Here is a 23,932-nt window from a genome sequence, read left to right on the forward strand (position 1 = left end):
GTGAAGCCGGTAGCGCTCGGGCAGCTGTTTCGCAGCTGGGAGGGAGGAGGGGGAATGCGGGGCATTCAGGGGAGGGAGTGGAGTTGGGGTGGGGGCGGGGCGGAGTTGGGGCGGGGGCAGGGAAGGGGCGGGGCCAGGGCCCCATGGAGTGTCCTCTTTTTTTAAATGAGGAAATATGGTAACCCTACAGTATCATAGATGCCACAATAACTGTAGTTGGTTTCCTGACAAGCAAATCTAAAGTCTGGATAAATGAGGATAAGTGGAGCTGTGTCAAAGAAAGGAAACAAGCCAAAGCAAACATTACACCTCCAGAAAAAGAAACAGCAAAAAAAATCTGTATGAAACAAGGATAAAGCAGTAAAAAGCAGCTCGAGAACAGAGCAAGGAAATGCATAAGAACATAAGAATGGCCATAATGGGTCAGACCAAAGGTCCATCTAGCCCAGTATCCTGTCTTCTGACAGTGGCCAATGCCACGTGCCCCAGAGGGAATGAACAGAACAGGTAATCATCAAGTGATCCATCCCCTGTCGCCCATTCCCAGCTTCTGGCAAACAGAGGCTAGGACATGGATAAGATTGCCAAAGAAGTTGAAGCATCTCCTGAAAGTGATGATAGTAAAACACTTTGGGAAATTTACACCAGCCAAAGGGCCTGTCAAGGAAAGTCTTTAACAACAAAACAAGAATAAAGAGCGCAATGGGCAGAGAATTCTCAAGAGGTGCTACACGGAGCACCACCAGAAGAAACTGACTTTGATGAAGAAATTAAATGACTAGAGCTGAGCAAATGTTTTTGAATTAAACAATTTTGGGGGGATGAAAAATGCAGATTTGAGTCAACCAAAGACACTTTGTGAATTTGTGTAGAATTTGCTGAATTGTTTTGGTTGAAAAAAAAAAAAAAAAGTTGATTTTTTTTTTTAAATTTTTTTTTAAATTTATTTTTTTTAAAAGGTTAAAAAAAAACAAAAAAAAAAAAAAAAAAAACATTTTGTTCAACCCAAAACAATGTTTTCCAACTTTTTCACTTTTCTGAAAAATTAGAATGTTTTTCTAATGTGGTCAACCCAAAATGATATATTTCTTATTTGGTTTGGCTAGCAAACCAAAAAATTTATTATTTTCACCATTCTAAACTGACATCACAAACTAAGAAATGAAAGGTGCAGTAACAGAGTTAAAATCTGGGATAGCTACAGTAGAAGACCAAGTCACAGGGGAAATGTTAAAAGCTTGTGATGATAGGACCACCAATAAAGTCACTGAACTTTCAATAAAATATGGGACAAGGAAAAACTTTGAGAACAATGGGAAAATGACATACTCAAAATATCAAATAAGTGACCTAAGCAGCTGCAATAATTGGCAAGATATTATACTCCATTTAATGACAGGCAAAGTCTTCCACAGTATTTTAAGCAAAATAAAGGAAGCAGATAAAGCCAAAATAAGGGAAGAGCAGGCTGCATTTCAACTTGGAAGATCATGTGTCGACAAGATTTTTCACCCTAAGAATAATCATTGAAGAGCATCGAATGGCAAAGAGCACATATCATAAACTTTACAAATTTCATGGAAGTATTTGTCAGCCTTCATTGTGCTTCACTCTGGAACATATTGAAACATTATAGCATGCTAACAACAATAATTAACATCAGCCAAGCTTTAAATCAAGGTGAAATCTCTTACCTCTCCTTTTTGGCACTGCCATTGACTTAATCACGAGAAAAAGTGTAGACTGATGCAACACAGGAATCTCATGGCTTAGCCACAGTACACTCGAATAGCTTGGTTTTGCTGAGAACATAGCTCTCCTAAGTGACAGCTCAACCAACATGCAAGCAGAGACCAAACGACTGTCCAGCATGCAAAAGATGGGTTTAATATTTAGTTAATTAAAAACGAGTCTAATGAGGATCCCAGCAGCTCCCAACTCAAACATTACATTAATATAGGTAAAGGAATACAAAAGGTGAGTCAATACACATATCTTGGCAGTAATGTGCAAGACCATAGCGATAGCCAGAAGGAAATTATGTAACAAGCTGGCATTTAACATCTTAAACAAGATTTGGTGATCAAAAACAATCTACATTTAAGACCAAAATTATGAATTTTCAACTCAAATGTTATTTCTGCCTTAATATAAGGATGCTGATGATGGGAATCCTCCAAAAGTAGACAGACAGACAGACATCTAAATGCCTTCAAAAGAAAATGCCTCAGGAAAATACTAGGTATTAAACGGAATTAATTTGTAATTAATACGGAGATTCATCACAGAGTTTGACAACTCCTTATTTCCAAAGTTATCCAGAAAAGAAGATGGAAATATCTGGTAGATGTGCTAAGAATGAAGCCAGAGCATCTGCCATAGTAGACATGCCTTGGGCAGCAGGAGGAACATGAAAAGGGGCCACCCAAAATAATCCCAAACAGAACAGAGGGGAAACGTGATTTAACAACATAAAGGACTTGGTAAGAGCATCCCAGAATAGACAGGGATGGTGAACCCTTCATTGTGTCCCAAGTGATGTCTGACAACAGAAGAAGGATTCAGAACCTCATGGAAATCAATATGATTGCATAGTGTTTAAATCAGGGCAGTATTTGGTCCACAGTATTTTAATCATAAATCTAAATTGGCCCATAATCTCAAATGTAGTCCAAGTAACTAGCCAGACCTGTGGTGATGTTAGGGGCCAAGGGTCTGTCACAGCTCAGGGCAACTGCACCTGTATTTCCCCACAGTGGTCCAACAAGGGCACCCACTCTCAGACTTCCAGCTCCCCAGGGTCCCTCCTGACCAGGGTATGTCCAGGCTGCACTGCCTTCACTGTATTATTCCTAGCAGAGGCAAGATGCCCAAGCACACCTGATTGCTTTCTCTTCACAGACAATTAACAGCGTGACTTCCCACAGTTATAGACACCACATAGATCTTTCTGTGCAAGCCTATTTTATTCTTAAGGCAAAAGCAGAGAAAACATTCAAAGCAACAGAAAAACGGATACACATGCTAATAAGCTTACCAGAGACATCCCAACTCCAACATGGACTCTGGCATGTGAGTCCTTCAAAACCACACAAAGGGGTCTCTTCTGTGGTTATAAGTTCATAACATCCTAAGATCAGAACTAGCACAAGTCTTAGGGCCTCAGTAGGCTCAGGACCTCCAACCCTTTCTCTAAGGATTGAGGCCCTCCATGGACTGGGGTCCTGTGTGTTTGCTGGATAAGGAAGAAGGCCCTGAGGCAGCTTAAAACCAGGCTATTTACCTAAAATATCCTGTTGGTTCCTGGAGAATTCAGTTTGAACTAGTATACCTGAACCTCTCCAGTGGGGTGGCTTGAAAAGGCTGATCAGGGAGGAGTTACATTAGTATCCCCCCCATTAGAGAAAGTACATACATTGCCACAATAACACATACACAATTTCATTTGTAATACAATAGATACCAAAGATATTAAACCTAATTCAATAAAGTTTAACTTAATTCAATAAACTTTATATTACTTCCATCAGGTTTGTCCAGTTTATTACAAGATATTGTCAGTCTGTCACAGGAGCTACTTCCACCATATTGTGGAGGGCCATATTTCCCAAAGTGTAAGGTATGCCCATAAGGGGAGGCACAGAGGACAAAGCCAGAACCCTCAATTGTTCTCCAGAGTCTCAGCTTTCCTCACCTGAGCAGGCATGGGAGAAAAGTCATTTTGTACCCTCTTCACAAACTACACTGTGAAAGGACAGGTACAAAAGCCTTTTCTCTTTAACTTCGGGACTTTACACAACTTCCCAGCAGCCTTCTCCTTAGCTAAATAGAAACTGATGCTGGATTTTGGTTTCTAAACTAAATTCAGACCTATTCAACACCCTAGTAATAATATCTTCTTTTCTAGATAACTTCTCTCTGTAAATAGTGGGAAGAGCAGATTTGTGGAGGTAATGTATCAAGCTGAATATGATGGGTGTTCAAATTTCCACAGGATGCTTGGCAGGATGGATTAATTAACACATTTGTTATCAGCCAAATATCATCAGTGCACAGCAGAAGGTAAAATAGCTGTTCTTCCGACAGTAGATGCACTGCCTGTGGAGTTCTCTAGGCCATTGAAGTTGACATCTTACAAATCTTAGAATACTGGGGAAGTTTCAGAGGATTGGGAAAAGGTTAATGTTGTACCAGCATTTAAAAAGGGTAAATGAGATGACCAGGGTAACCTGTCAGCCTGATATCAATCCTGGGCAAAATCACAGAAAGGCCAATATGGGATGTAGTCAAGTAAATGATGACAGTATAATTAATAGCAATCATTGTGGTTTTATAGAAGATTTTGTCAAACAAACTTGGTATTGGTTTTTGATGAAAGCACAAGTTTTGTTGACAAGAATGTAGGTCACACTTACAGAATGGGAACCTATATTTTGGAAAGCAGAGACTCTGAAAGGGATTTAGGAGTGATGGTAGATAACCAACTGAACATGAGCTCCCAGTGTGATGTGGTCTTACAGGGCAAACACAATCCTTGGATCAGGAGAATATAGAGTAGAAGAAGGGAAAGGCTATTGCCTCTGTATACATTAGTGAGACCATTACTTCAATACCACGTCACGTCTGGTTTCCACACAGTCATGAACAGTATCTCATAGTGCCCCCTGGCAACAAAATTCAATGTTGTGGTGCTCAGCCTCTGTTTTCCCCTCCTCAGGCTCTTGAATAATGGCTTCACAAACTCCCCTTTACAACACCATTGTTTGTGTGCACATATTAAAAAACAAACAACTCTTCATTGTCCACACCTGATAATGTCCAACAGACTAGAAATCATAAACAGAATCTTTGGCCACCACCAAAGCTCCTCTTCCCTGCTGACCTTCAGCAATGGTCTCGCCATGTCCTTATGAAACATAAGAAAACATAAATTTGGCACCCTTCCTGGGCACCACTTCTGCATATTCTTTGCATCTGCTCCTCTGCTCTGCAGAGCATTCCTTGCTTGTTTACCTGAGCACCACTTCCCAGGGCTTTCTTCCTGGAGGCCCTTTTCCCCCAGCAGGTTCCCATTGTCTCCATTCCCAGGATCTCTCTGCTGCTCCTGCTTCCCCCTCCTTAATGAAAGTCTGGGTCTTTATAGGGCATACTTGTCCCCTCCTCATCTACATCTGATTAATGGACAGGGCTGGCTTGCTTCAGGACTCTGGCCTTTAAAGGGGCAGACCATGCTGCTACACACATTTGAAAAAGGAAATTGAAAAACTGGAAATAGCTGAGAAAAGTGCTAGAAGAACGATGCAAGGTCTGGAAATCTGTTTTATAGAGAGAGGCTAAACAAGCTTAATCTAATTTTGTTTGTTGCAGAGTTTGTGTAGCCGTATTGATCCCAGGATAAGAGAGAAACAAGGTGGATGAGGTGATAACTTTTATTGGACCAATTTCTGTTGGAGGAAGAAACAAGCTTTCAAGCTTCACAGAGCTCTTCTTCAGGTCTGGAAAAGGTAACCAGTGTCTCACAGCTAAATACAAGGTGGGGCAGATTTTTAAGCATAAGAGGTTAAGATGTTGCAAGAAACCACTTAAAAGGAAGTGGGCAATTAACACCTCTGCAGTCATAGTACAAAGAAGGGTTAGTAAATTACAGATTGTAGTAATAAGCCATGTCTCTGTTCAGTCCATGATTTTTAGTGTCTAGCAAAGTTATGAATTTAAGTTCCAATTCTTCTTTTGAAGTTGTTGTGCAGGTTTCCTTTGAAGATGAGGGCTGAGAGGACAGATTTGAAGTGATTGTTTTGTGGAAAGTGTTCACCAACAGGTGATGTGGTGTTTTTGTCTTTTATCACTTTTCTGTGTGTATTCATTCAAGAGTGTAGTGATTGGTTTCACCCAGATAATTATTGCTGTGGCATTTGATGCACTGGATGAGGTATGACATGTTGTGATAGGCATGTGTAAGACCCATGGATCTTGAAAGGTGTGTTATGGGAGTATTGATCATCATAGCAGTGGAGGTATTTCTGCAGGTTTTGTATTTGTTGTTCTGGCAGGGTCTGGTGCCATTTTGAATTGGTGTGTCCTAGTCTGGGGGGAGGTTGTTTCTAATAATGACATTGGAAAGTTTGAGGGGTTATTTGAAGGCCAGAAAAGGGGGGTTGGGAAAAATTTCTTTCAGGATTTGGTCCCCATCAAGTATGGGTTCTAATTGTTTGATGATATCCCATATGGGTTCTGGTGTGGGGTGGTAGGTAACAACCAGGGGTGTGTGGTCAGTGGAGGGTTTTTTTCTGTATTGAAGGTTCTCTCAGGGTATTTAGGTGATCTGTTTCATGATACAATCTATTTCTGTGATGGAGTGTCCTTGTTTGGTGAAGGCAGTTTTAAGTGTGTTAACATGTGTCCAAGACTTTCTCTTCAGAGCATGTTTTGTGGTATTCAAAGCATATTCTGTCACCTGTGGGTGAACACTTTTCACAAAGCAATCACTCTCTATCTGACTTATCTGTCCTTGTCCTCAAAGAAAACTTGCACAACACCTTCAAAAGACATGCATGGGAATCTAAATTCACAAGTCTGCTAGACACTAAAAATCATGGTCTAAACAGAGACACTGGTTTTACAACTCATTAAAACAATTGGTAGCCTATTAACCCTCATTTATCCTATTACTGCAGAGATATTAATTTTGCATTTAATTTTAAGTGGTTTCTTGCAACATCTTAACCTCTTATGCTTAACAATCTGTCCCATGTTCAAATTTGCACAGGATGCGTGGCAGGATGGATTAATTAACACATTTGTTATCAATTAATTAACACATTTGTCCCACCTTGTATTTAGCTGTGACACTCTGGTTACCTTTTCCAGACTTGAAGAAGAGCTCTGGGGAGCTCCAAAGTTTGTCTCGTCTACCAACAGAAATTGTTCTAATAAAAGATATCACATCATCCATCTTATCAAGTTTAATCTATTTAGTTTATCCAAGGGAAGTTTAAGAGGTGACTTGATCATAGATAGTCTAAGTACAGCAAAACTGGCTCCTCCAATCATGCCTAGGTCCATTACTGCCCGCAGTAGCAGTGTAAAGGCAACCATGCCAAGACTGCTCTGTGTGTGGGGGAGAACTGCACTCTGCCCGCAAGCTCCCCAATGAAAAACTCAGCAAGGGGGATGGAACAGGGAACATAGATCTTTCCCTTTGCCTTTGGCTTTCTTAGCCTCATTCTCTCTCTCGCTAAGGGACATCAGCCACTTCAAATGCCTCTGGAGGAGACAACAGAGCTGAGGGGAAAAACCCACAAAAGGCAAATAAAGCCCTGAGACCTGACTGGGAATTAAACAAACAAATTATTGAGCCAAATTCTTAGTCAGATATTTGAATTAGGATGTTGGAATATTTTTAACCAAGTTTTGAAATTAGGTTCAAAAAGCATATAAAAAATGGAAAGGTGATATCGTGTTAGGCATTCTGGAAATCTTCATATTGTATATTTTTAGACAATATACGCAAGTACCCAGGTATTTCACTAATGCTTTGCCATATGCCACGTTGAAGATGCACACCACATGATAGAGTCCACTTAACTCAGCGAAAAATGTGTTAATTATTTTGGTCACATTCCTGATACTGTTTTAATCAGGACCATGATAAATGAAAAACTGTGTCCATTAATATGTTAGTATGTAATTTGCTAGACTGAGTAATGTGAAAAATAACCCCGTTAATGTGTGACTGTAGCCTAAAGTTTAAATCTTACATTCTCAGCTTCTAAGAGGATCTGAATGGAAACAAAAGGATTTATTTGGTAATATGCTTATAAGTAGCCTTTGAACTGAACTGAAGCTTTTTTTATTCTTCTGTCTCTAAGTTGCAGAAGATCATTCGTCTGGTATCTGGACCTCATTCTTCCAGTCAGTCCCCATATTGATCAAAGACTAAATAGAAAGGAATGAATGTTTTGGACAAATGAGTTAATTAAGCATTCTTCTATAGGGCATGTTTTCTGTTTTTGATTATACAGATCACAGATTCAGCATTAGCGTTTGATAGTTTTGACCCAATTTATGACTGTATCGTGTTTTATTTTAAGAAGTGATTGAAATAAGCCTCTTACTCCATTTATAATGAATTGGACTTGCTGACATTAGATCAAAGACAAAAGCTGTATTGGTGATGCTAGCTTATTGTTTGTTTCAACAACATAGATACAAGTTGGTTGAGATTAAACGGAATAGATAATCATATTTAAATAAAATTAATACTGGATAGAAGCCAGTCTTCAACTGATAGGAAGTCAGATTAAGCCAGCTCATCTTGTTAAACTAAATTAGTTTTCTACATATGAGCAGAAGATGGAAGGAAAGGAAAGCTCCCTTCGGCTAAATGTTTCACTTTATACTCTGGGTAGGATGTATAATGTTTACTGTACCTCATCCTGGAGTCTTGGGATAACATTATTCTACCTAATTTAAACACAGTGGGCCTAGAATAAATATTATTCTAGCTAATTTAAACATAATGGTCTGATTCTCCCTGATATTAATGCTTGTGTATTTGTAGTTTATACTAGGGTAAACTGGGAGTAATGCAGCGGTGAATCAGGGTCTGTGCTTTTATTGTTGAAAAAAAACCTTCAACTTTTTTCATAGATGCATAGATTTCAAGGCCAGAAAAGACAATGTAATCGTCTAGTCTGAACACCTCTATAACACAGACTGTAGAACTTCCCCAAAATAATTCCTAGAGCATATCTTTTGGAAAAACATCCAGTCTTGAGTTAAAAATATTAGTGATGGAGAATCCACCACGACCGTTAATTACTCTCACTCTCAGCTTCAATTTCCAGCCATTGGATCGTGTTATACCTTTGTCTGCTAGATAACATAGTCTTATAACCTAATTTTACCATTCTTTGAAATGTTCTTCACTTTACTGTATTGTATGTATTGATTTTATTGTGTATGATCATAGAATATCAGGGTTGGAAGGGAACTCAGGAGGTCATCTAGTCCAACCCCCTGCTTAAAGCAGGACCAATCCCCAGACAGATTTTTGCCCCAGATCCCTAAATGGTTCCCTCAAGGATTGAACTCACAACCCTGGGTTTAGCAAGCCAATGCTCAAACCACTGAGCTATCCCTCCCCCTGGGAAAAAAGAAAGAAAGAAAAAAAAAAAAACCAGAGAGGTGAAGTGACTTGCCCAAGTAAACTCATCTCTCTAAACTTAAGAATTTTAAGGGTGGATATCCAATTAATAACTTTTCAGGTCTAAGAGTTTGATCATGATAGTTGCTACCCTAAATTAATGGGAGTTGCCTATGTAACTGTAGAAATAAATTAGTCTTTTTCAAGTTCCAGACACAGTAATGATATTGTAATTAGAACAACTGGAGTATAGGCAGAAATAGAAATTTCCCTGCACATGTAAGGGTCAGTTTGTCTTATACCATATCCTGATGTACTGAGCTTGATTTTCTTCTCACTTACACTGGCTTTACAGTGGTATAACTCCAGAGACTGCAAGTGAGTTATTCATAATGTAAGTAAATAATGTTGGGCAGAGCTCATGAAGGGAACAAATAAGATGTTGGGGTAACAGAGAGAAAACAAGTCACGTTTTAGCTCCTCCAATGCTGGGAACACTGGGGACCAAAACAGCTCTGACATAGTTTAGAGAAGACAAGGGATTGGCTAGAGTATTCAGCACTCTGACTCTCCTTCATCACACCCACTCCTCTTCCTCCCACACCCCTATACAGCAGGGGCAGATTTCATAGGGCCCTATAAAAGGAGAAACCTCAACAGTTTGTATTGGGAAACTTTTCAGCTGTTTTGTGCTGCCTCTGTTGTACAAAGCAGCTGGAACCAGGGTTATCTATCCAAATAACCTGACGCCACATTTATTTGTTTAAACCGTGGTTGACAAATTGTTTTGCAGAATAATAATTTTGAACAAAAGTTATTCTGACAAACTTATTTTTACCAAAAAGCTGAGTTCTTTGCAAAATAAAACTCAAACATAACAGTAAAATCAGTATTATGTTCAGTGTCTAATAATTACTATTTTGCAGGCAGGGCTGGCTCCAGGATTTTTGCCATCCCAAGCAAAAAAAACCAAAAAAACCCCGGAGTGCTGCCGCCGAAGCAAAAAAAAAACAAACAAAAAACCCCGGAGTGCAGCCCCTTGAAAAGAGCTGCCCCCAAAGGGCCGGAATGCCGCCCCTTGAGAAGTGTCGCCCCAAGCACATGCTTGTAACGCTGGTGCCTAGAGCCGGCCCTGTTTGCAGACAAGCTTACACATAGATCAATATATATTGACTTCAGTGGCTTGCACTATGGGGATTCTGCATATCACAGTCCTAAATTTAGGGCCAAAAAAATTAAGAGGGAAATGGTCCATTTCAAGGTGGTTTCTAAAGTAATTGAGAAGACATGAATCATGTTGCAAAGTCTACAGTGAAAAGAAAAGGTTGCAATCATATATAAATGAAAAAGCTGTCCAGTGTAGAGTAGAATTGCCCAACATTACCCTCTTAATCCTCTCAGAGAGATAAGAATGAAGGCACTTGGATATATCTTTAACATTTCATGACCAATGTATCAAATGCAACTAATAGAGCTCATACTACTAATAGGAATATTTTCTCTTCATCCATCATTAGAAGATCAGTGCCACAAGAGCAGTTTCTGTGCCATATCTAAGTCATTACCTAGATTGATAAAGGCTAAGGAAATCTCAGGCATCCAAACACTGTGAGCTGGATGACTGCAAACATTTTCAAATATCATGAGCACAAAGGAAAATAAAAACTCATGACCTTTACCAGTCAGGAAGAACATGTGTCCAGAGCACAGATTGCATGATGAAGTTCACCCAACCACTTAGAGAGCATCGCTGGCTGAAACTCAAATAGAGATAATGTAGCATTTGTCTCCTCTAGACAACACACTGTTTCCACAAATGGAGAAATCTCAGTCTGAATCTGGGTGATTTTCTCCACAAAATAACCAGCAATATAGTTAAGTATCAGAGTATCAGCAATATAGTTGTAACAGGAGGTATTCAAATCAGACCATTCGCCAACCAATACAGGACCAGAAAGAAATCTACTGATCAAGTTTTGGCAGATGCTATGGTAGAGGCAAAAAACCTTTCTTCTGCACAGCTACAGCATATGCATGATTAAATAGCTTTAAGACAAAAAGTCAATCGTTCTGAGACTTTAGCTACCAGGGCTTTAGCAGTCTTCCCTCCCATTTCAGTTGTTGCAGGCCATTTGTAAACCTGCATGAGTTGTGAGGCAGAAGCCCAGGAAGTTGTCATCTTTTTAAGTGGTCAGGAATGAGCACACTAGAATTTTCAGTCATTGTGCAAAAATTCAAGTCCTTTTAAATAATGGATAAAATGCAACTGCAACATATTTTCCAATGTATTTTTATTGTTGTTTTCCTCTCAATTTATCTATGAAATATATGCCTTTTGCAGTGTTCTACCAAGATGTGGCTGCATTTTGGTGGTGGGTGAAATTATTATTATGTAGTTTGTAATTCTGCAGCATATTTTGAGGTTTGTAAAAGGCACTATCTAAAATGGATATGTCACTGGATGTTTGTGGGGATAATTTTTAAAAAGATAGTAAGAGAGAGAAAGAGAGATCATGGGTTGGGGAAGGAGAAGAGCCAGCAAGTAAGGGGAAAAGAAGAACAGAACATAATGAACAGTAAGAAAGGAAAGGAGATAAAGGGACAGAGGGAGGGAGAATCAGAGAATCATAGGACTGGAAGGGACCTTGAGTGTCTTGTAGTCCAGGCCCCCAAACTCAAGACAGGACTATGTATTATCTAGACCATCCCTGACAGGTATTTGTCTCACTTGCTTTTAAAAATCTCCAGTGACAGAGATTTCACAACCTCCCTAGGCAATTTATTCCAGTGCTTAAACACCGCGACGGTTAGTAATTTTTTCCTAATGTCCAACCTAAACCATCCTTGCTGCAATTGAAGCCCATTGCTTTTGGTCCTATCCTCAGAGGTTAAAGAGAGCAATTTGACCTAGTTTCAACTTTTTGTAGGACCCTTTTTTGAGTTTCAGATCATTGAAGATCTCCTGGTTAAGCCAGAGTGGTCACTTGCCATACTTCCTATGTTTCCTAGGCAGTGGGATTGTTTGCTCTTGTGCCCTTAATGTTTCTGCCAACTCTCTTAAACTGTTTTTCCCCTTAGAATTGCTTCCCAAGGGATCTTACCTACCAACTCCCTGACTTTGCTAAAGACTGCCTTCTTAAGAAGAAAAAACGCAACAACAATTTCAAAACTGTGTGAAAAATGTGACCTAAAATAAGAAAGAAAGAGTGGAGTGAAAAAGTCAGGATGTTGAAAGAATGAATAATAAATTCACGGAAGGCAGGATACAATCCATTTTGTTAAGTTCATTATTTAGAAAGTTCATTAATAATGCTGCAACTCAATAAATAATAAACATCATGTGACTATTTTATTCCCTTATATTGCATGGGTGTGGTTGATTTGGGGGATGTTTTGGGAGAGGGGAAGAGAGGGACAGCTTTGGAAGCATGGTGGCACAAGTATTTTTCACTTGGTCTAGAAAGTTTTGGGGAAAATATCAAGCTGTGAGCAGGAAAGCTATCCCTATCTTTGATAACAAATGGAAAGATGTTTAAGGAACTACTCTGCTCCTCTGCTCTCTATTTTCTTCTTCTCTACTCCACCCACTCCTTCAGGAGTGCCCTGCAATGAAGCATCTCTTTCATGGAGAAAAGCCATCACTTCAGCCAGCCAGAGGGGGTCAGTGTAAATCAAATCAGTATATACTGTGGGCTAAATATGCTGCCTCTGTGGCTTTCACAGGAAAAGAGTGATGGGGGTTAGGGAGCCAAATTCAGATTCTTTTCCTTGCAGTGTAATGCCAGGTCTGCCTACTGCCAATAGTTATATCTATAGAAATTGTTTTCCCTCCTATTCCTCTTCTTGGCTTCATCTAAATTTCTACTATTACATCATCTACATTACTTTCTATGATTCTGTATAAGTGTCCATTGTCACACCTTTAGGTGGAACCTCTGAAGTTTTTGGTGGACGGTAGTTTTGAGTCTTCAGGGATGCTGTATGCTATTTATTGCTTCATTTGCCAAGATCTGCATAATTGTTGCTACTGATAAGTTTTAAATCAAGGATACTAATTAAATAAATTGCAACCTTGTGAACAGAAGGATTTGTGCTTATGCACCCATCAGACTTATTCACAAATAATACCTACTGTATGGCAGTACAGTCTAGCAAACATTATTACTTTTTTGCAAGCCATATCTAAAGTTGTATTCATTACTGCTGCACCACCCATTACACTTCATGAAATCCCCAACCCTGCTCTCATTTATGTTCTTTCATCATTTAGTCAATGAAAATATCACATTTTCCACTGCTACGCCCTCTTCCCCCAGGATACCCTGCTATTTTCATGGTGGAAGAGACCTTTTCCACATCTTACAAGCTACCTAAGCTTAGAATAACAAAACTCCAGCCAAAGTATAGTGCAGGAATAAAAATAAAATCTTCTCTTGACAGCAATACTTTTTTTGGGTTTCTATGAAAGATCCTTCATAAAAAAAGTATCAGAAAATCCTCTGCAAAGAGTCACTCTTAAAATACAGAGAAAATGAAAGTGTTTAGGGGACATTTAAAGGGAAACTGAATGACTTGTGGGGAGGGATAAAATTCTTGACAAATACTGGTAGGACAACTCAAGTGAAATAACAACTCTCAACTCTGAAGAGTTACAGGGAAGGAACAGAGAGGATACCAGAGGCCACCAGTTGAGTGCATTTAGTTGGGGTAAAGTTTGCCCTTGAAGCTTCATAGTGCTGCCTCATGCTGATTAATATGAAATGAGTGTTATCCCTTCACTAGTGAACTACCTTAGCTACCCAGCTAAGTCTCCCTTCTCTGCAACTTCACCCCCACTACTCCAGCATGTCCCCTTCACTACCTTAATTCTGCCCCCTTGTGTCTCCATCCTGTGCACTGAATTAGGTAAGGGTCCTGTGTGAAAAAAATTACTTACAGAACTTAAGTAATTGTTATACATTTATAACATGCAATTTTTGTACACTTCCCCTGGGACAGTATGAAAAGCATATTTTATTCATCAAATAAACCTACCCATCTATTCAGTCATTTATCCACTTCTAAACCAAACTTAAAAATGACCTCTTTGAGCGTTTCCCATCACTGCTAGCTTACTGGTTATACACTGGTCATATACACAGTATGTAGAGCTCAGAAGCCTTCCCACAGCCAGTTCCAAATCATTCACGTTTGAGGGATAGGCCAGGGAGGATCCCAAATGACATCCCCAGGTTGGCTGGCTAGTTTGTATGGTCCACTGTAAATCTGGAGATTCTGAGCCGGAAGACAAGGATTTCCTCATTAGGCCTTGGGGCATATCATGCTTCAGGCATTTCATGCTGCTCTTTATTGGTCCTATCTGGATGACTGTTTTAAAGATCAGTATTAATAAATTCTACGATTCCGCAGGCTGGGGGAAATTCCCACAAAGTGGGACCTTTGAGAATGACAGAGAAGGGAACAGCTGGGAATAGATGTGATGTACGGGCCAAATACTGAGGTCCTTATTTAGTTTTTACTAAAACATTATTCATTTCAATTTCTTTTGAAGTCAGAGTGAGTTTGCTTGAATAATGCTTAAGAAAAAAAATGAGTGAAGACCTCAGGATATGTTGATTCAAATCCTACTGAAGTCAAAGTCAAAGCCTTGTGAAGTCATTAATGATCTGGAGGATGGCGTGAACTGCACCCTCAGCAAGTTTGCAGATGACACTAAACTGGGAGGAGTGGTAGATACGCTGGAGGGCAGGGATAGGATACAGAGGGACCTAGACAAATTTGAGGATTGGGCTAAAAGAAATCTAATGAGATTCAACAAGGACAAGTGCAGAGTCCTGCACTTAGGATGGAAGAATCCCATGCACTGATACAGACTAGAGACCGTTCTGCAGAAAAGGACCTAGGGGTTACAGTGGATGAGAAGCTAGCTATGAGTCAACAGTGTGCCCTTGTTGCCAAGAAGGCTAATGGCATTTTAGGCTGTATAAGTAGGGGCATTGCCAGCAGATCAAGGAACATGATCATTCCCCTCTATTCAGTATTGGTGAGGCCTCATCTGGAGTACTGTGTCCAGTTTTGGGCCCCATACTACAAGAAGGATGTGGAAAAATTGGAAAGAGTCCAGCGGAGGGCAACAAAATGATTAAAGGGCTGGAGCACATGACTTATGAGGAGAGGCTGAGGGAACTGGGATTGATTAGTCTGCAGAAGAGAAGAATGAGGGGGGATTTGATAGCTGCTTTCAATTACCTGAAAAGGGGTTCCAAAGAGGATGGATCTAGACTGTTCTCAGTGGTAGCAGATGACAGAACAAGGAGTAATGGTCTCAAATTGCAGTGGGGGAGGTTTAGATTGGATATTAGGAAAAACGTTTTCACTAGGAGGGTGGTGAAGCACTGGAATGGGTTACCTAGGGAGGTGGTGGAATCTCCTTCCTTAGAGGTTTTTAAGGTCAGGCTTGACAAAGCCCTGGCTGGGGTGATTTAGTTGGGGATTGGTCCTGCTTTGAGCAGGGGGATGGACTAGATGACCTCCTGAGGTCCCTTCCAACCCTGATATTCTATGATTCTATGATTCTATGAAAGGGAGTCTTTCTATTCACTTTATTGGGCTTTAGATCAGGCACTGGATTAGCACACCAAGTTCCTTGAATGATCGCTCTATACTGTATTTCATTAATCTTACAATTTCAGGCATATATCACATAAAATGTAAATAACTATCTGCCAAGGCAAACCAGGTAAACCAAATACTTTTAATTTCTAATCACAAATGTTCTGAACAGCTTTAATATATTTTTGAAGCCTCAACATGCCAATCCCTGAAAGTGTTAAGTTAAAGTTTCAAATTAGTATTTGAAATTATTGTCCTTTTTATATATAACCTCATTGACCTTCAAAGTTATTGTATAGTTATTCACATTTAACATTTTGCAAAGCATTAATCAAAACTTTTGACAGTTATTAATTTTCCAAAAATTTCTTTAAAGAATTTGAAGACAGTCACTAGTCAAATATATTATATGTCATGACTTACCTGAACCAAATTCCATCCTTTTAGGGATTCAGCAATGATAGAAGTGACTGTTGCACATACTCCACCAAAAACCATCAGATGATTAGGTCCATATTTTATTGCATCATAGAAGGCTTTAAGTCCTTCTGCATTGTCACACTGGAAAAAAAAGAAATATTTCGTAACTAGAAATCGCTGACAATATGGACCATCACAGATAACAATACTGACTCAGCAACAAACTATTGAACAGACAAAACATTTAGACATTGAATTGACTGGGTTTGATTTCTTAGTGCCCAAACTTGCAAAGCACTGTGCACCCTGAGCTTTGGACTTTCTGAACACAAGGACTCTCAATGTGCCCAGCCTCTGTACTGGAGGCAAAAGCTTATAAGAAGAGGCTTCTTGCATCACTTAACTCCCCTGTGCCCACTCTGCCAGAATTTTGACAGCTAAAATGTTAGCCATTAATGTCTGTGATGGAGAACGAAGCAGCAGTGACAAAGAACAAGTACTGATGTTTAAAAATGTTAATAGAATCATTTTGCTACTCGGCTAGATTTTCTCTAGTATGTTAATACTTGACATGACAGATTTGTTAAAGAATATATTTTATGCACTGGCATCTGTTGTGAAAGTTACATCCATGTCAAAGCACGCAAATAACATTATTTTGTATTAAAAAAATGTAAAACCTCTATATTTTATGCATATACATATATAAAATATAATAAAACAATACTTTTAAGTAACAGGGACACAAATTGGTCAAAACATCAAGAAAGTGTAATTTTAAAATCCTATGACTATAAACAATTGGATTACTTCCTTGTTTTAAATTATAAAGAGCTCTACTATAGTTTGAGAGTAAGCTCAAAAAATGAAGCCTGAAGAAAAATTCTAGTCAAAGTTGCAAGGGATGTGACTATCAGGCTTATGCTGGAACAGCCTCAACTTCTTTATAATATCTCATATAGTAGCAGTTAGATACTTCATGTTGTAGAAGAATGTTAGTAGAACATATGCCTGAAATCAAGAATTCTGTTTCCAGACGTTAATAGGAGCAGATACAGATCAGATATCTGTCAGGCTATATGGTGGCTAATGGAGCCAGCAGATTCTTTTTTCTAGTTCTTCCCTTTTTATCCTAGGAAGTCCTCTTTAAATATAATCCTTATAAAACCATGGTACAACAGCCTCCAATATTTAATTATAACAATTGATTTGTTCACATGTATTCATATATTGTTGATATACCATTTACTATCATCCTATTTTAAATAGAATATTAATTGTGTTGCACTTTGTTAAAAGAACACAGATTTCTACTAAGACGTTTGCAAGCATATATTAATCTTCTTAAGATTTCATACTTTAAAAGAAAAATATGGTTCTATTTCCATTTGGGACAGAATTATTCTTCTTACTCTTATCAAAGGATACAATTTTGCACTTAATGCATTTTTATTGCATGATACAGTACAAATGGACTCTTCTCTCTCCCCATTATGTCAGATGTTTTCAATAAAACTTGTTCAGCTTGGCACAGACTTATCAATTTGATGGACTGCTGATAAACTCGAACAATGTAGGAATTAACAATGCGATTACTGGATTGAGGCACGTGCCCAAATTGACGTAGCAGTTTATCCTGAGCAGAACTTCAATGACACTCTACAACTAGGTCAAGTTCTAAAACATTTCAGCATACTCTACTCTTGGCATGAAAGATTTATACCTCACCAGTCCAGGTTGTAGGTCCAATTATCCATTTCCCATGACACCAACTTCAAGTTATTTGATGCAACTGCTGATTTTTGTGGATATTTAGTGGTATTTGTATTTCACAGAATAATGGTGTTTATGGAAAGTGCGAACCAGAATGTGGAAGAAGGAGAACGTCAATATTAAAGAAATAGTTGGGAGGTGTGGCCAATAAAATATAGTACATATAAAAGGAACAGAGGAATAAAAAACCCTTACTCCACAAATTTAAGATCTACAGGCATGTTTAAAAATAAAATCTTTACAGTAACATGACTCATGCTGAAGTTCCCCACTCAGTTACCTCACATTTTCTTGCATCTTATTTCTCATCCTTTCCCTAAATTTTGACTATCTAGAGCCTGATCCTTCTAATGACTCTGTCTGCATAGAGCCTTAGTAAAATGGATGGGACTCCACTCAGACCTGATGGTCCAAGTGGGAAGATCCTTTAGAAGGTTCGGGAGTTTAAATTGTAAGTTGTTTTATTTATTTTATCTTTTTATATTTAAAAATAAAAACAAACCTATCCAAATGATCTAGGCACCCTGACAATTCAATTATCAATATAATACTCCCAGCAGCATTAAAAAACAAACATTCACAGAGGACCAACTTTACTTGGGCAGTTAGCCAAAAAACAACAAAAGGCTCCTTCTCACCCAACCCTCTCCCAGAACCCTGTCAAACGGATGGCTCTTTCAGAATTTCTAGAGGTTCCCCAAATATGGATCAAGACGGTGGTGGCACTGGTGAGTCCTGGAACTCCCATGTGGACTCCCAGCAGCTCCATCTCTGAAAGGGGATTTAGTTTGAGCATCTCCAGTGTCCACAGCTTGGACAATGTGTCACAGGAAGAGAAGTGTACTCTCCCAGTAGGCACTTTCCAGGTTATTTAATGCTTTCCAAGTCATAACCAACTACTTAAACTCCATTTGGAGACCAATATGCACCCAGTGCAGATCCCAGAGTACTAATGGTATATACACCCAGCGAGATGCCCCACTCAATAAATGAATTGCTGCTTCCTGCACCATTTCAGTTGCCCTGATTACAATAAGTGGTCCAATATAGAGCACATTGCAATAATCTAATCATGAGCTGACAGGAGTTTGATACTAGTAGCAAGATCCACATATGACATAGGAGGCTGCGAACGCCTGGCTAGATACAGACAGCAGAAAACTGACAAGTTTACTTCTGTATTATGATCATCCAACAATAGCTGGAGGGACAGAATCACATCTAAATTACAACCCCCAATGACAGAAGCACTTCCTCAATTAAAGGAACTGATGTTATTTCTTCTATCTCCTCTAGTTACCTCACCCAACCACTCATCACCATCTCAGTATTGCTGGTTTGAGCTTGAGCCAGCTCCATACCACAACTAGACGCTGACTGAGGCATCGAATGAAACTATGTGAGTTATATGAGAGACACAAAGCTGGGTGCCATCAACATACTAAAAACACTAGACTCCGTGTCCCCTTATTAATCCTCGTAACAGCCCCATAAACACATCGCACAGGAGAGGTGACAGAATGATGCCCCTGACATGTGAGAGCTCTATGGAAAGAGGAACAGCTACCAGTGAGATCTCTTCAAGAGAAAAGAACAACGCCAACAAAAAGCAGCTCTGTCCACTCCTGCCAGGGCCTGTAGACAAGTCAACGTCATTTTTTGATCAAAGGCAGGGGACAGAACTAATAATACCAGCAAGAACACATAATTCTCATACATTGCCTGATCATCAACCAACACAACCAATGTAGTTTCAGTGCCAAAGCCAGGTCTACATCCAGTAAGACAAGAATTAAGGAAATCAGAGGCATCTAAATATTGTGACAGTAGTCTCACCACAATCTTACTCCAGAAGGGAAGATGTGATACCAAGCAACAACAGGCCCAATTTTTACTGCTTATAAAATATAAAACTGCCCTTATTAATAATAAATTATGGACCATTATCAGGTTAAAATTCACAGTGATGAATTTCAGAGGTACTGATCATCTGAAGCTCCCTTTCTAATCAGTCTTAAATGACTGTGCTAGGCACCTCTGAAATCAAGCCCCATATATTTTACAAAATAAATAAATAAATATAATAAAATAATCTTGCCTTGTTAATAACACTGTGGATGATACAAATGGAAAGAAGTTTTAGAACTTAAATGCTTTCCCACCATTTTTGCTTTTTGTTAGCTTTTTTTCCCTCTCACTCTGTACAGATGATGAAAATAGAAGTCAATATCACGTTTGTTTACAGTTTGTTACTAATCAGTTTCACTTTCTGGTTATCACACATTAGCATCCAGAACTTGAGTCCACTCAGCATGTTAGATAAAGTTTCCACTTTCTTCTCACAGAAGGACAGAATAACTTATGTCCTGGAAACTTTTTCATTTAACATTTCTTATTCCAGTTTCCCTAACAGGGGGTGCTCAGCCATAACCAAACCTCAGTCTGATTAATTTCCCATTGCTACTAGATAAAACAAAAAGTAAAAGTGATCAGAACTGCTTCCCCCCATCTGCCTCTGACTGGGATCCTTCCTCGTGGATGTGAAGCTTGCTATCATGATTCATGAGTTTTGTCACTTCTTGTCTGAAGTCCAGATTTTTAGAGGTATTTAGAGTTACTTGGCTTAGCATTGCTAAGCCCATTGACTCTCAGTGATATTTAAGCTCCTAAGCACTCAAGTCACTTTTGAAAATGGGACCTAGACATCTCAGTCTCTTAGAGGCAGATATATACAGGTGTTTAGGCACCTAAAGATGCAGCTAGGCACCTAGTGTGGTGCCTAGCTCCCACAGAAATCAAATAACTATGAAGAGCCTCCTGCCCCTTCCCCCCCAATAAAACAAAATAATTTAAAAAAATGTTTCATGTTGAACCAAAAACATTTTCTGGATTTTTTGGCAAATCAAAGAAATTTGAACAATGTTGTTTCAGGTCATATCTAGACTCCTCCTTCCCAAGTGAGTGCCTAATCACCAGGCTATTGTCTGGTCTAGGGTGGCCATAGTGAGTCTGACCAACAGTCCACCTAAGTCAGTGTCCTGTCTTCCAACAATTGCTTCAGAGGGAATGAACTTATAAGCAATTTATTGAATGATCCATCTCCTGTCTTCCAGTCCCAGCTTCTGTCAGTCAGAGGTTTTGAGACACCCAGAGCATGAGGTTGCATCCTTGACTATCATTCATGGATCTATCCTCCATTAACTTATCTTATTATCTTATAACCACTCATACTTTTGATCTTAACAACAACCCCTGATAATGAGTTCCACAGGTTGACTATGCATTGTGTGAACAAGTATTTCCTTATGTTTGTTTTAAAGCTGCTGCCTATTAATTTCATTGGGCAACCCCTGGTTCTTGTGTTATGTGAAGGGATAAATAAGACTTCCTTATTCACTTTCTCCACACCATTTGTGATTTTATAGACCTCTATCATACCCCCTCTTAGCCATCACTTTTCTATGTGAACAGTCCCAGTCTTTTTAATCTCTCCTCATATGAAAGCTGTTGCATACCCTTAATCATTTTTGTTGTCCTTCTCTATATTTTTTCCAATTCTAATATATCTTTTTGAGATGGGGCAACCAGAATTGCATGCAGTATTCAACGTGTGGACATACCATGGATATATATAGTGACATTATGATATTATCTATCCTTTTCCTAATGATATCTTAGATTCTGTTAGCTTTTTTTGACTGCTGCTGCACATTGAGCAGATGTTTTCAGAGAACTATCCATGATAACTCCACAATGATCTCTTTCTTGAGTGGTAACTCCTAACTTAGATCTTATTCTTTTGTATGTATAGTTGGGATTATGTTTTCCAATATGCATCACTTTGCATTTATCAACAATGAATTTCATCTGCCATTTTCTTGCCTAGTCACCCAGTTTTATGAGATCCCTTTGTAATTCTTCATAGTCTGCTTTGGACTTAACTATCTTAAATAATTTTGTATTGTCTACAAACTTTGCCACCTCATTGTTTGCCCCTTTTTCCAGGTCACTTATGAATATTTTGAACAGCACTGGTCCCACTACAGTTCCTTAGGGGACCCCAATATTTACCTCTCTCCACAATGAAAAGTGACCATTAATTCCTACCCTTTGTTTCCTATCTTTTAATCAGTTACTGATCCATCAAAGGACTTTCCCTCTTATCCCATAACTCCTTACTTTGTTTAAGAGCCTTTAGTGAGGGATGTTGTCAAAGGCTTTCTGAAAGTCCAAGTATATTACCTCCACTGGATCACCCCTCTCCATGTTTCTTGACACCCTCAAAGAATTCAAATATACTGGTGAGGCATGATTTCCCAAAAGCTGTGTTGACTCTTCCCCAACCTATCGTGTTCATGTATTGTCTGATAATTGTATTTTTCACTATAGTTTTAACCAATTTGCCTGATACTGAAGTTAGGCTAAGTGCCTGTAATTGCCTCTGGAGCCTTTTTTAAAAATCGGCATTATATTAGCTATCTGGTACCGAAGCTGATTTAAGCGATAGGTTACTTACCAAAATTAGTAGTTCTGCAATTTCATATTTGTGTTCTGTCAAAACTCTTGGGTGAATACCAGCTGGTCCTGGTGATTTATTAATGTCAAATTTATCAATTTGTTCAAAAACAAATCTAATGACACCTCAATCTGAGACAGTTCCTCAGATTTGTCATCTAAAAAGAATGGCTCAGGCGTGGGAATCTCCCTCACATCCTCTGCAGTGATGACTGATGCAAAAGGATTCATTTAGCTTCTCAGCAATGGCACTGTGTTCCTTGAGTGCTCCTTTAGCACCACGATTGTTCAGTGGTCCCACTGACTGTTTGGCAGGCTTCCTGCTTCTGATGTACTTGAAAACTTTTTTGCTATTAGTTTTTGTGTCTTTTGCTAGTTGCTCTTCAAATTCTTTTTTGGCCCCCCTAATTATGTTTGTATACTTAATTTGTCAGAGTTTATATTATTTTCTATTTTCCTCAGTAAAATTTGACTCAATTTTTTAAAATATGGCTTTTTATCTCTAACTACCTCTTTTACTTTCTTTTTTACACATGATAGCATTTTTTTTGGTCCTTGTATTGTTTTGTTTTCATTTTTAATTTGGGTGGACATATAATTTGAGCCTCTATTATGGTGTTTTTAAAGTTTCCATGCAGTTTCCAGGCATTTCACTCATGTGACCATTCCTTTTAATTTCCATTTAACTTAGACTCTTCATTTTTGTGTAGTTCTCCTTTTTGAAGTAAATGCTAGCATGATGGATTTCTTTGGTTTTTCCCTCTGCATGAGGATGTTCAATTTAATTACTTTATGGTTATTACCAAGCAGTTAAGCTATATTCATCTCTTGGACCAGATCCTGTGCACCACTTAGGACTAAACCAAGAATAGCCATTCCCCTTGTGGATTCCAGGATTAGATGCTCCAAGAAGCAGTCATTAATGATGTCTAGAAATTTTACCTCTGCATTCCTTCCTGAGGTGACATGTTGCTAGTCAATACAGGGATAACTGAAATCCCCCATTATTATTGGGTTTTCTGTTTTTGTGGCTTCTCTAATCTCCCTGAGCATTTCACAATCACTATCACTGTCCTGGTCAGGTGGTCAGTAGTATATCCCTACTGCTATACTCTTATTATTCAAGCATGGAATTTCTATCCGTAGATAGTCTATGATGCTATTTGATTCATTTAAGATTTTTACTATATTTGATTCTATGCTTTCTTTCAAATATACTGCCTCCCCCACCCCACTACCACCAGTGCGATCTAACTCTGTCATTCCTATATATTTTGGACTCTGGCATTACCGTGTTCCATTGATTGTCATTGTTCCACCAAGGTCCTGTGATACCTATTGTATCAACAGTCTTATTTAATATCAGCACTCAAGTTCTTCCGAGTATTTACACTTGCAGTTGAACACAAGAACTTATAAAATTTGTCAATGTTTTGTTGTCTGTCTGCATGGGATGTAATTGAATGG

The 23,932-nt window shown here is 38.9% G+C and overlaps 1 protein-coding gene across 1 annotated transcript in view; it reads right to left on the reverse strand.

Annotated features, from left to right (window-relative positions):
* Window positions 1–23,932, reverse strand: part of GABBR2 (gamma-aminobutyric acid type B receptor subunit 2) — an 860,826-nt gene that overhangs the window by 661,802 nt on the left and 175,092 nt on the right. Inside the window, exon 2 of the mRNA XM_026659240.2 lies at window positions 16,181–16,318. Within this exon, the coding sequence (XP_026515025.1) occupies window positions 16,181–16,318 (138 nt within the window). The remainder of the gene's footprint in view (window positions 1–16,180; window positions 16,319–23,932) is intronic.

This window comes from Terrapene carolina, unplaced genomic scaffold, assembly GCF_002925995.2.
Source record: "Terrapene carolina triunguis isolate 2854851 unplaced genomic scaffold, T_m_triunguis-2.0 Scaffold613, whole genome shotgun sequence".
NCBI lineage: Eukaryota > Metazoa > Chordata > Testudines > Emydidae > Terrapene > Terrapene triunguis.